The sequence below is a fragment of the Geospiza fortis genome, unplaced genomic scaffold (assembly GCF_000277835.1).
Source record: "Geospiza fortis unplaced genomic scaffold, GeoFor_1.0 scaffold40, whole genome shotgun sequence".
In the NCBI taxonomy this organism is placed as follows: Eukaryota; Metazoa; Chordata; class Aves; order Passeriformes; family Thraupidae; genus Geospiza; species Geospiza fortis.
Genome location: NW_005054297.1, coordinates 918,752 through 932,843, shown reverse-complemented (window position 1 = coordinate 932,843; position 14,092 = coordinate 918,752). Strand labels below are relative to the sequence as shown.

The 14,092-nt window shown below is 34.3% G+C and overlaps 1 protein-coding gene across 1 annotated transcript in view; it reads left to right on the top strand.

Annotated features, from left to right (window-relative positions):
- Positions 1-13,812, top strand: part of RAB28 (RAB28, member RAS oncogene family) — an 81,719-nt gene extending 67,907 nt beyond the window's left edge. Inside the window, exons 5-7 of the mRNA XM_014312139.2 lie at positions 2,726-2,829; positions 5,541-5,618; positions 11,787-13,812. Of these exons, the coding sequence (XP_014167614.1) occupies positions 2,726-2,829; positions 5,541-5,618; positions 11,787-11,879 (275 nt within the window). The 3' untranslated portion in view covers positions 11,880-13,812. The remainder of the gene's footprint in view (positions 1-2,725; positions 2,830-5,540; positions 5,619-11,786) is intronic.
- The last annotated feature ends 280 nt before the right edge of the window (positions 13,813-14,092 follow it).

Sequence of the window (14,092 nt, the reverse complement as noted above, 5' to 3'; positions counted from 1 at the left end):
ATATGAGCCCACATTGGCCAGCTGTTCGTTTTCTGTCAGTAAAGTCCTTGCATTCCTTATAAACATCTTTTTTAGAAAATCATTTTTCTCCTCCAAATCTCTCCCTAAATTCTTTTTGCTGTGATGTCTAAATAAAAGCTGGACAAGACTTATCTCCTGGTGTGCTAAGAATTCTGCCTGTTGAGCTGACCAATGTCAGATGTGAAAGAAAAAGGACTGGAGGGTAACTGTTCACTGTCTTTAGCTGATCTTCAGTAACTCTATGATTATGCCCTTGGCCCGTGGGCAATGCAAAGGAATTGAACTTAGGGTCATTGTCCTTCGTTGACTTCAAACTGCAGTTTTGGGTAGTTAAATATTTATTAACTCTTGAAACTCTTCTTGTGCTAAAAATGCACCATTTTTCACCAAGAGCTAACGTAACATGAATCACCTGGCATTTTCTGTGGGCTCTGAATGCACACGTGGACTGTCACCTGGCAGTTCCCTGGCATGACAGTGCCCATACAGTTCAGAGCAGACAACCCAAAATTCAGGAGGCAGAAAGTGAAGTACTTGTGACTGGGAGAAGGACTGAGAAGTACACAAAGTTCAAAAGCATAATTACACCTTGATTTTTCACTTTCCGTCTGTTTGTTTCTATGATCTCGTGTGCTTTAATTTCTCTTCTGTAGTAAAGGATATCTTCTACTGACTATATATTATTATTGATGTTTCTTTATAGGAAATAAGAGGCATTTGAGGATGATTTCCAATATGCCTGTGGCATTTTTTGTCCTGGAAATCCATCAGCCTTTTAGCCTGTTGTTTTCTTTGTACACTCTCTATTCTTTAATTCCTGGGAAAGAGAGTTTGAGAGAGATTGTAACTACTGAACTTGTTTTTATGTATTTATGTAAGCATGTCATGGTATTTTAAAGGAATATAGTGTAAATGCTGCCTATCTATCTATTTATTTAGTTCTGTTGTAATTGTGTGTAGGTTTTTGGAGTTCAGGTATAATCAGAGAAATATAATGAGTGAAATCTGGAGGTGGGGTTAAAGTTCCTTTAAAAGTTCATGAAATGAAAATAAAGAAAATACATTTTTATTTTTCCCAAAAGAGTAATCTCACTGTTGTTTTTTCCAAGCTGCACTTAAAACTAATATATGAAGCATAAAAATAATAGTTAATAATGAAATGTTTTGGGCAGTATGCTGTATTTTATTCTTAAAGGCATTTCAAAAGGGTCTATCTTTTATCTTGGTAGTTATTTTTCAGAGAAAAAAATTAAATGCATGAGTTTGTAACAAAATTGTTATTGACTTCGGGCTTTATTTTAGTAAATGTATTTGTTGTTCCCTTTTTAAATGAAACTTTATCATATAGTGGACATTTAGTATTATGGAAAAACTATACTAGAAACATTAGTGTTAATAGCTTAGTATTTTAGTCCTTCACAAATTAATGTCTGTGGTAACTGGATGATTTTAGGCCTGTTCTTACAAACAAGGCCTTACTGATGTGCAAGGAACAGTAATACGTGTCAAAAACTCCACATTAACCAAGGTAAGCAGTATAAATGGGGTGTAGGAATCCCCTGTTAGGCTAAAAATCTCCAAGAGAAAATCTCCAGAGTCTACAAATTAAGGACCTCCAATATCATTTAAAAATAAAGCCTTTTATGTAGTAGGAGAGCATTTTTTCAGCTGATAATCAAATAACACTATTATACAGGCTTACTAGATTTGCAAATTTACAAGTTTTTACAAGTCAGTTGGGTCCCTTCCTCAGGAAATCAGTTGAAGTTTTTTTTTCCTGGATTAACTCAAAGAGCTTGCTTGTCCTTAAATCCTTCTGAATATATTTGCCTTATAATTTGACTACATTGAGTCAACACCCTTATAGGAACAGTAATGCAATAAAAAAAAAAAGAGAAACTGTTCAATATAGTTTCCAATTACCTTAGGATCAGATTGGAGAAACTGGAATGTGCACAATAAAACCTGCGCAAGACTTGAGTTCTGTGAGATTTTGGAAGCAACCAGTGCTTTTCAGCATAAAATACCAATTGAAAGCTTTACTCTGCTTCCAATGGTTGTAAAGTGATAAAAATGAAAATATGTGTGTGTCTTGAAATGTGCATTTTACTTTTTAAAATTTTCTGAACCCCACCTTTGTGGAATTGAAAGTCTCATATGTAAGTAACTAAGCATCACTGCTTTTACTCAGTCAATTTTTTTATTATAATGAATTTTTTTCCTTTGCCATGTTCTGCAATAAAATTCTTTATAACTTATTTACATTTTTACTTTGGAAAAATATGTCGATTCAGATGTGCCTGGTGAATTTATTTTGTAAAAGTCTTCAGGTTACATTGGAATCCCCAATATGCATCTTGCTTGCAAACAGATTATGGAATATTAGTTCTGTCTTGTTTTAGTATGTAGCTAGCAGCAGAATTATTACAAAGTATTTGAGTGTATCCAGAAATAAATTTGTACTTTGAGATATGGATTTGTTGCATTTGACCATAAAATTTTAGTTATGGTTTCATTTTAGTTTTACAAATAAAATTAGTCTGATATAATTAATTGCTTTTATTTTAGCAAATGATTACTTGCATTTGCATGTACCTGTAAAGGAAAGTACTATATCTGATGTGTTTCCAATGAATAATTTCTAAGGTCAGTAACTAAACAGGCTCCAGTGTAACAATTTTTCATTTCTTCAACTTATTTTCAGTTGACTTGGAGCATATTCGCACAGTGAAAGCTGACAAGCACCAACGATTTTGTCAGGAAAACAACTTCAGTAGCCATTTTGTGTCAGCCAAGACAGGAGATTCTGTAAGTAAGGAAAAACCCCAAACTTGTAGATGTCTGTAGTTTTTTTTGAGATGCAGCAGTTATATTATACTTCACATAAAGAACTGTTGAGAACTCAGAGTGCTGCAGGCCCTTTTTTGACTCCCTTTGTTGCATGAAAAGTAGATTTTTATATGAATGTGTATTATTCTTATTAAATTGCAGTGGTTTCTCATCTGATTTTCAGTTTGAGGTACAGATTTTAATGGAAATTATCTGGCTTATACATCAGCGTGAAAACTGAGACCAGCTAAATCTCCGTTTGCTGTCAGCCTATAGTTAAGTATTTCTTCATTCCAGGTAGAGCCCCATCTATAGACCATCAATATAGAATTTCCCAACAATTGGTAAATAATGTGACAAGACCCTGTTGCAATAAAAGATTTTTAATATGAGTCCTGAGCCATGAGAGACATTCCCTTTGAAGCTCCATTGAAATTTGAACATTCTGACATTTGTACCAGATGCTTTGCAGAGTACATTTTTGAACAATCTTTTGACTCTGAGCTAACTGGGTTATTTGTTTTAGTTGGAAGCATATGAAAGAAAAGGTTCTTTTTCAGTTGACACTATCAGTCAAATTAAATAATTTTGTATTGTTTTACTTGATTTCTGTCTCATGCCTAATGAGTTTGTCGTTCCCATAAAACAGTCTTGTGTCTGTCTCCTTAATATTACTGTTGACAAGAAAGTTTACTTTATTTTAATGTTATTGAATAGCAGGACCATGGTCAAGTACATGGAAGTATAGTACACAAATGGAACCACTGGTTAAGGTCTTTGATGAATCTTGCGCAGTGAACTGCCTAATTTTGTAAGATAATAGTTTTTCTGTAAAGTCTAACAATGCTGCTGTTACAAATGCAGTGGATCCTGATTCTCTTTATAGTTCATGTTAAATCCTTGGCATATTTTGTTTTAAGTGTGAAAATACAGGCTTTTTATGCTACAAACAGAAGAAAAAAATTGTAATACTACACTTAGTAAAATGTGCATCTGATAAAATATATTCTTTTCACAAGAAGACCACCAAAATCAATTCATTTTATAATTGATACATTTATGATTTCTAATTATGATAGAATCTTTATTTCAGCTTTTTAATTAAGTCATTAATTACATCAGCATTCCACTATAATACTGATTGTACTTTTCACAGCTTACTGTTTAAAAACAAAAGTAAATATGAACATGACTAGAAAACATTAACAGGAAATCTCTGCCTAAATATCTACTAACAAAAGAAGTAGTTTCAATAGTTCATTTTTAGTTTCAATATAAATTTGAATTATCCCTTTCACTGCTGCTGCACACTGATCATTCAGAAGATGGAGTGTTTATCCTAGACAGTGATTTAAGAAGAGTCTTACTCAGTTAAATGATTTGTTTTGTTTCTGTCAGATCTTTTCAACAGACTTATTTGCAAAAGGTGATTTTGTGTGTATAGAAAAATCTGAAAGTCATCTCAGGGGCAAAAAAATTCATATAAGATTTATTATTACTAACTGTGTTACTGTCCACCAAATCACATAGCTGAAGCACTGCACTTGTGCTTGATGTTTTTTGCACAGAGTGTCCTCAGGGCGGGTGATGTAGCTCAGAGCACCTGAGAGCTTGGTGTGGGTTGAACTAGGTCTCTGAGCCTCAGAATCTCTGTTCAGTGTGCTCTTTCTTGTTGTGTAGATGTTGGCAGGACAGACCAGTTGTACAGCTAATTGGTTGTACCGCTAATTTATTTCTGTTTTCCATCTTGGGTGTTAGAAGAGATTGTGTAAATAGTATTTTTCTTAATTTTCACAGAAAATGATGGTGAGCATGTACATAGATCTTTTTTTTTTTTTGTGGGTGGCAGCTGCATGATGCAAACCAATGTTTGTTGAGTATTTAGATGGTGAGCTCAGATGTTAACAGCCCTGCAGATAAAATATAACTTGTAGGCTGGCAATACAGTGTTTAGCAGCACTGCACACTTAAGCTGCTCCTCTTGAACATGTCAAATTCTTTAATTACATTTAAAATGCAGTTTTACCTAAACAGTGAGATAGGTGGACTGTCTTGAGGTGAATTAAAGCACTTGTTTAAAACAGCATTGCCACCCAGTATTATGTGTTAAACCATGTCCAAAGTCTAGCTCTGCCAGGCTGCTGCTCAGGCTGTACAACATCCTGCTTGTTCCTAGATACTTCTATTCAGTGTATGTTTTGTAAGAGTCTTCAGAACTCTTTCATACTGCTGTTTTTTGGACATATGTAGTAGAGATTTTTGTGATGTTGATGTACAGTTCTGTTATTCTCAGTTTCAGAAACCTACATCTCTTATTTCACAATACACTGGTAATACATTTTGGTGCTCAACATTAGTGAATACCCTTATTCATATTTTATAGCACCGAGAGTAGGATTTGAGAGGTGGGTTGTGTAAAAGCTTGTTTAAACTTAGGTCTCTGGAGGCAAAGTAGAAGTGTTGCTTAACAATCCAGCATAGTGTTCATTCCTTGTACCATTGTTGAGTTATTTTCTCAAATTTTTAAACAAAATTGAAAGTGCCAGATGAGGTTTTTTTCAGATCTGTTTTGCACAGGTCATAATTTTGTATATCATTGTTTACTGTTCAGGAATGGTTTGATATATTTGAAAGAACCTCAAGGATGTCTGTTTTTAATCATTGAAATGCAATTTATTTTCTTTCCATAGGTCTTCCTGTGTTTTCAGAGAATTGCTGCTGACATACTCGGCATCAAATTAAACAAAGCAGAATTGGAACAATCACAGGTGATTTTCCACAAATACATGAATTTTTTAGTATTTTATTTAGTATTAAAAGTGATCTTGTGCATTTATAACTGTACTTTAAATAAATCTTTATCTGTTGTTCTGAAGGTAAATATTTGATTTCACAACAGCTTTTTTGAAATATGATAACTCCTTACTTACCCATCATGATCAACTCTCTGAAATAAGAAAAAACATGTTCAAAAATGAAGAAAAAACTTTAGTTCTAGGATATTTGTTTAAAAATAGCGCTTAAGATTAGTTTGGAAATTAAATATGTGTGCATATACAGGCAGCATGGAAGATATTAATGATATTATATGCATGGGTTTAAACTGAAAAATTTTTCTACAACCTCAAAAAGAGGTTTTTTTCAGAAACCTCAAAAAGAAAGATTATACTACCGAGGCAACCCTGTGTAATGACATTTGAGATTAGAATTATTTAAATTTACTTAATGACCCCAAATATTGCTATTGTAGTGGTGTAATATCCTAGATCTGCTTTTCAATACCAGTGTTAAACATTTACCACAAAATAAGTAAATAAGTTTATTTAAAATAAATGGCAAATCATTTCCTGTATACAGCTTGGTCTCCTTCTTTTTGAAACATACAATAAATATGTAATTTCTGAAAGTGCTTTGCCACAGCGGTGTTTGCAATCTGTGTTGAAGTGGTTAACTAGAAAACTGTATTGCAAACAGTAAAATTGTAAAATAAACTTACAGAGCATACTTAACAAGCAAATTAGTTTAAAAAAGCTCTAATTTATAGGCAGAGAAATACTAAGTGTGTCTTTTAAATGTTCTTTTACTGCTAAGGTACCATCCATCTATTATTTTGAGCTCTGTGATTATTTGTGCTAAATAATTGAGCACATAGAGTTCTTCAATTTTAATTTGGCTGTTTAGCTAAACTGGACTATCAGTCCTAGACCTCTGTGCTGTGACTGGTGTTCTGTAACTCAGGTTCAATATTGTAGAAATGTGTGCAATTAAATTTAAAAGAGACTGATAATAGGGTTATACAGAAAACTGTATCATTCTAAAGAAAGGATCTAGTTATAGATTGTTTTTAAAGTAGGAAGTTCCATATAGCCCCAGTTCAAGAGTACATAATTATGTCAAACTGGTATCAGCTTTAAGTAGGCTTCCTTCTACTTTAGTATTGTAATTAGCTTTTAATTTTGTTGAGTAGATCAATGGAATAGGCAATATATGGGTCAGTTGATATGACACAAGTTGCATTAGCAATAGCCTATAAATAGTTAATTTGCATAAATTAAATACTGTGGCATATATTCCTGTTTATGTGAATCCAGTATCTAATTATCAAAAAAAAGGTAAAAAAAAAGTCTCTGAAAACCCACCACCACCGACAAAAAAACAACAAAGGAAGAAACAAAGCCAGTAAATGAATTTGGACAGAAAATAAACTTCACTGTTGCCTTTCAGGTACAGCAGAAGTCACTATGTGGTGCAACATGTGTGTGTAGCTAATGAGTGTGAGATGCTTAATTTGCAAAGTTCTGTTAGTGGGGCATAATTTTAATCTACTCCAAACAAGCAGTAGCTCTTTGTTATCTGTAAAACCTTTGCTCCTTTTGAGAGGGTTATTTTGAAGGGATTCTAAGAGTTTCCCAATGAGAACTATATTGGAATGTCTGTTAGCTGTATCTTAAGGCTCATTGTTGTATGGAACCAAATACCCCCATTACTTCATAAGAACAGAAAAGGGAAAGTCTCTACATAATCTGGAGAGTGAAAACTTGAACCTTCATATCCTCAGGAAGATAAATTCTCTTGAGAGAAGTTCATTTGTCTGCAGTAGAAAAGCCTAATTGAAGTGATGTGCAGATGCTGTTTGCCAAAAGCATGGAGCTGGTCTCTCCTTGGCTGGAAGGAGCTGGTGTTGGAGGACAATGCCATAATCAGGTTTCTGTTTTACCATAGGCTCTTGTATGACAGATGCAGGTGCCTTCAGTGTGGCGGTGGTAGGAGTTTTTTCCCTCTTCCATCTCTAAAATGGGCACAGATTCCTTAACTTATGGGACAATTATATGCTGTGCATTCCTTAAAGTTTTTAGGCATTGAATGCTCTGGCTGCTGGGCTATTAAATTAGATCAGTGGATAAACAGATGCTAGACAAAAGCTATGAAGAATCTAATAAATACAAGACAATAGTAAATGCGACTCATCCGTAAAGTATACAAGTGTTGACTTGGATTCAATCTTTAAATAAGGATTTTGGTTTTTACAAATGTGCATTATTTACACACTGGATTATATATTTGAGTTTTCCATATTTTGTGTAACGTGAGATTTCCTTATTTTGACAACTGAGATGGTTCTTGCTTGAATCTGTTTGTCAGAGAGCATCAGGTATGTTCATTCAATCTAGGCATTAAATACCTAATTTGTGTAAAATGCCAACAGTCAAATGCTATATGTGTATTTTTTATTGTCTAGTATGGGGAATATGCTTTAAAATTATTTATAGTGCTCGATTTTGTGCCTGAAGATCTTATTTCTTGTGTTTAGAGTCAGTTATGATTGTTATAGTCTAGGAGGGTCTTAGATGTGACTCATAGGTGGATACAAATAAGTAATAGGAATCCCAAACATAATATTTTAGCTTGTATGAATTTGTGGGGTTTGGCTCATGACTTTTGAGCTTTGATGAGTAGCAGAACTGCAGATGCTCTTATGAAAAGTATGTGAGGTTCTTGGTTGCCTTCAGATTAGCAGCACAACTTCTGTTAATTGACTGCAAGAACAAGCCTTAGAGATTGAATTATATTTACTCTGCATTGTTTCAGAAAACAGCTGCAGCAGTTTAAGATATTAACGCAGCCCAAGCTATTTGCTGCTGCCCTTTTGTTGGAATGTATTGCTCCCACATCAGAATCAGAACATGGAAGGTGATCATGTTCTTTGGCCACATCAGGGTGAAGTTGAGCAGCTTAGCTTAAACTGCTGCTGAAAGTTGTTTTAAAGAGAAAGAGAAGCTGCCAGACTGTGCTGAAGTGGATGAGGTGCAAGTACACGTTACATTCCAGCAGCTCTCCTTTGGCAGCAATGATCTCCAGCAGAGGAGTAGGACAGACATTTGGGGGTGGTAAGTTTTTAAACTATCTCAGCTAGAGCTACTAAACCTTGTCTGTTAACATGCTGAGATGACTGTTAATCAAACCTTTATTTGGACAAAACTGTGGTGAAACAAAGAGCTAGATTACTCTTCATGCGTGACTGGAAAGTAGAGCATGTTTTTTGAAATAGAACAGCTCCAAAATAAGAAAATTGCAGATTCTGACTTATTTTCAGTCCTCAAAATACTCTCCCTTTTAAATTGCAAAGGTCTGATGAAATGTGAGGAAATAGCTCCTTTATTAATCAAATGTTTTTCTTTCTGTATTTTTTACTTCCAACCGTAGTGTAAAAACTGCATGGGGTACAGCTTTGTTCCTTGGCATTGGCAAGAGCTAGCATTTTTGTAAGTGATGTGTAGTTTTCTCTCTAACTAAATACTGGTTCAGCAGACCAGTGTGTGTGTGCCAGCTTTGTACAATAAAGTGTTTGGCAGATAAGTCAGAATCTGGAACTGGAATACAGAGCACCTGGACCAAGAAAGGTTTTTTCTCCTTATTGACAGTGATTTGAACCATGGCAATGATACACTTGATGTAGGATCTGATGCAAAGAGGCCCAAGTTTTTAATTACCAAAAAGTTAATTAAAGAAATGTTGCAATGATATTTTTAAACTCTTATTTGGATGAAATTCCATTAGAAAATCCAAGTCATTTATGATCATCAGTTTTTTGCTACAGTGTAGCTAAACCTAGGTCACTAACCTGCCTGTGTTTACAGGATGGGATTTAGACCAATGTTTCAGGAACAATTAATTGCCTACTGATTGCAGGACTTTTTCTTTTGGGTTTTTTTTGCCCCTCAGCTCTAGTCAAATGATTGGTATGAAGAAAGTAGGTCCTGTGAGGTCAGATAATGCTGTTTAATGCTAAAACTCCTACTACTGCCCTACATGGGATTTGGCAACCTTTCTCTTGATAACATCAGGCCAGGAGTCCAGTAAATCATGAGTGTTGTCCACTAGATAAGATAATATGCATGTGATTAATTAAGCTCTAGAAGAGTACTTCAGCAGCTAATAAATCCAGGTCTTTCGCCAGACTATTCAATTATTGTTGCTTGTTTGACATACAGGTTTTATTTACAGAGGTAATCTTTAATATATATTGTTTATATATTCCTAATCCAGTTTATATCTCGTTTCCTTTAAAATAATAGAATTTAATTATTTATTAATTCATTTTAACCTTGACAATATATTGTAGGAAAGTTGAAGTATTTAAGAAAAATATTAAACTGGTTTAGAGTATCTTTCATAGCAGACTTACCTCCTCTGCTGCTTCTTTGCTGAAATTGTTCTATGAATTTTACTTCCCTTTGCATGTACCCTGTATTGACCCTGTATTAATAATGAGAACCCTGTATCCATTACCTATATTAATAATTAGAAAACAGTTTTGTTGGTTTGTCTTTAAGGGAGAAAATGGGAGCCTTTTATTTTTAAATGAAGCAAAGAAAAATCAAAACTTAGAGCATTTTGATATGAGGTTGTTAATTTGGCCACTGTTTTTGGATTATATATTTAGGTGTAATGTGATAGTTATGTGATGGAAAAGATGCATGTGTACAGCTACTGCACTTGTTATGAGCTAAAAATGTAGTATTTAAGTATCTTTGATTTAAAGTAGGAATAGGCCACTGTCATCTTTTCTTCCACTGAATTCCCTACCTTTTTATTCTGTCTCTTCTCTAGCTTTAATACACTTTTGCTGATTGCATGTGTGAGCCTTTCACTTTGGTGCTTTGGGAGGGCATGTTCTGGAAAAAGCTCGAGAAGCAGCCCTGGTGCTGAGTGCTGCTTTCAGCCGTGTTGCTCTTATATCTGCCTAAGGCCTCAAAATGCACTTTCCTTTTGCTTCTGCATAATCTTATGTTATCCATTCATTCTTTTCAACTACTGATTAATCTCTCCATTGTTTTCCTTCTCTTTTCTTTTTACATTCTTCTCCTTGCCCTCTATCCATCATGTTGATACATGGTTAACAGAATGTTGTCAGGGCAGAACTAGTGAAATATCCTGAAGAAGATAACCAACATCACACTTCCAACTGCCAGAGCAAAGTCTGCTCAATGCAGTAGTTCAGGTATTGATGGCAAACTTGGTTTGTTTCTTTTTTATAAGCTGCATTGCTTTTACATGAAGTAACAACTGTTAAAGTAAGTTCTTTTGGAAGATTGTGTTTTGTACGTGTAAGTACTTGTAATGCTCAACATATTATTTCGGAACTTTGTGTACAATTAATTACATAATGTTTCTAATAGTTGGATAGTTTGTAGAAACTTTGAAATTCTTCATGTTACTGTATTCAGTGCTGTACATTCAAAATATTACATAGCTGTCTCAGATGGAAATGGATGCAAAATAGTACATTTCTGTCTCCTCATATAGGAGAGAGCATTAGTCTTATCATATGCTTTGTAAATAGAATGTGTAATATCTGTTAGATTGTATCAGAGAATAAATATAGTATGCAGAGCTTCTTTTTATGTTAATATAATCTTTAGCCAGTATGCCTATCAAAGCTTTTTAAAAATATTGCTGTATTTAAAATTTGCTTTGAATTTTGTCCATATTTTCTGATTAAATGCTTGGAGTAAAGACAAAAAGACTTAGGTACAATTTCCAGTTACAAAAAGACTTAGGTACAATTTCCAGTTACAATTTAGGCAGTTATTATTAAAGAATGAATGGCACAACTTTTGCAAAAAAATTCTGTTTTATTACTTTGTCACAGAAAAATTTTCATGGAAGTAAAACTGTATTCACTGCTTTAGCAAGAAAATTCTTCTCCTTTTGTAGTGTTGTGATAACCTACCAAGGCACTTGCTTCTGCTTAGCATGAATAAACCTAGAATTATAATGAGCGTTAGTACCTGATAAGGCTTCCTGTAAGATAGTGAAAAAAAATACTGATTTGTTTATTATTTTTCCCTTTGTATTTCATAAAAATCTGTTGAATGCTTTGCCAGCATGAAGTTTCTATTTTCTGATTGTTACTGTGTTTTCTTTTGTGACAGAGAGTGGTGAAGGCAGATATTGTCAACTACAGTCAGGAGCCTGTGACAAGAGCCATCAATCCTTCCAGGAGCTCAATGTGTGCAGTTCAGTGACCATCCTGTTCTTCTCTGGCTTGACACATTTGCAGTGCTCCTGCCTTGATGCAGGCTCTGAGACACCAGGAACTTTGTTTTAACAGGGACCAGCACAACAATTCCATTAGAGGTTTCAGAAACATCTTCACCATTGTCCATTAGGAAGCAGCAGGCAGTTTTTTGACTGGCTCAAATTCAAACATGAGACTACACACTTGAAAAATTTCAGTCTATATTCTTTAAAATTATATTTAAATGAAACTGTATAACTGTGTTTATGTTTCCTCCTCTCTATTTGACTGATACCAGAATAAAAATAGATGAGGAGGCCCTGCACTCAAAATGCTTTTAAAGACATCACCACGGAGGGGTATTTTGCCAAAGCATTTTTAATTTTTTTTTCTCCAGTTATTTGAACTAACACTCAACAAAATGGTACTTGGAGAAGCTGTTGCTGGAATAATTTTAAACACATAATATATATTTTATCTAGGTATAATTTTGAAAGTGTTCAATTAATATATATACACTTAGCACAAAATGTATAAGTTGTATACAGTGAGAAACGGTGCTTGAAATAAAGCTGTTGTTATAAAAATAGTTACTTCTCTGAAGTCTCAAATTGTCTCCATGGATGCTCTGAAAAATGCTAGTGTTTTTGTGTATTTTTATTACTACATCAGTATTACTTCTTGCACTAATAGATAGGCTTATATGTCTTTATGAATATGGATGAATCTCAGTCAACAGTTTGGTCTGTAAATGATGAGTGGTATATTCAACATGCATTAGAAACTGTTGATAGATCAATTAGCATCAGTCACTTTAAATAACTAACAGAATGACTTTTGGCCTGGTACTCTTTTCTTTCGAATTTAGAATAAATGACAAATAAAAAGCTGTGTGCTCTGTGATCTTCACACTCTCCCCTGTTGCTTTTCTAGCAGTGCACACAGTTCTCTGCTGGCACATCTGAACAGAAAGCCAAGGAGACAAAAAAAAGTAAGCCATCTCAATTGCCAAACTAGAAATCTGTTCCTGTTTAAACTCTAGAATGTGCTTTCTAACAATGACAAGGAAACATTTGGAGATTCAGAAAGTAATGAGGCTATGAAGGACGCTTGTATATCACAACTGAAAATTATGAGGTTCTTCAAGTGAAGGTTAAGCTGCTCAAGCAAGTGCTTATTAGTTGGAACAATTAAACTATTAGTTGTTTAACAAAATAGCTAAAATATTTTAACTGTCAAAAAATTGCAGATGGCAAAAAATCCTATTTATTAGCTTAACACATAATTATATAACTCTGTGATATGACTTAGTGTGTATTGTTTAGCATTCAGATGTGGGAAATTCTAAGAACCTGAGATATTGAGAAATTATGCTACACTAAGGTAGGTGTGATTTGCAGTAAATTATTCATTCTAGTCTGAATTCTTGCTCCTTCCCATGGGGTTTGTGTCCCACTGCATTGCTTTACTGTATAGTTAACTGCAGCTGTGAGGACAACTCTCTTCCACTACCACCTGATGAGAACTTCTCTTCAAAGAGTTTTTCTTCGTAGTTATTCACTTCACAACTTTATGGCCTCCAAGGTAGGTGGAAAGTTTTTTAAATCCTTACATTTCTTGGTGTGTTTGTGGCCTCAGCTCTGCTCGTATGTTCACATATTAACAAGAACTGCCCCCTCTGAGAAGCAGAGCACAATGTAGCTCAGGCAGGTGGCTGTGGTCTTTCTCTAGTCCAGGTGTATCATCTTCATGGTCCTGCTTCCCAAGTCATATGTAGCATGGTCTCAAACACCTAACTTCCTGGGTTGTTTAAGTTTTTTCTTTAAAAAATTCTGTAATTTTACTTTTCAAAAGAAAACACTTTTTTATAACTTCATTATCACCTTGAATAATAAAAAGAGTCCATTATCACCTTGAATAATAAAAAAAATTTGCTTTTACATTTTGGGTATCCTGCAGTATGAAAAATGTTACATGTGTCCCAGTACAAGCTGTTTTACAGATGGATTTTATGGCTTGGTCTTATCACAGTTTTTTTTTTCTCAGTACCTATTTTTCTAGCTGTCTTTGACTTGTACATCCTTTTGTATTTTATTCCTCTTGATCTTTTCACCAACTGCTATGTTAAAGGCCTACCTTCTCTGAAGATATTTTTGTTTATATTTCCAGACTGCCCTCATTCTTTCTCCCTAACGTACATGTATATTATTTACACTAACC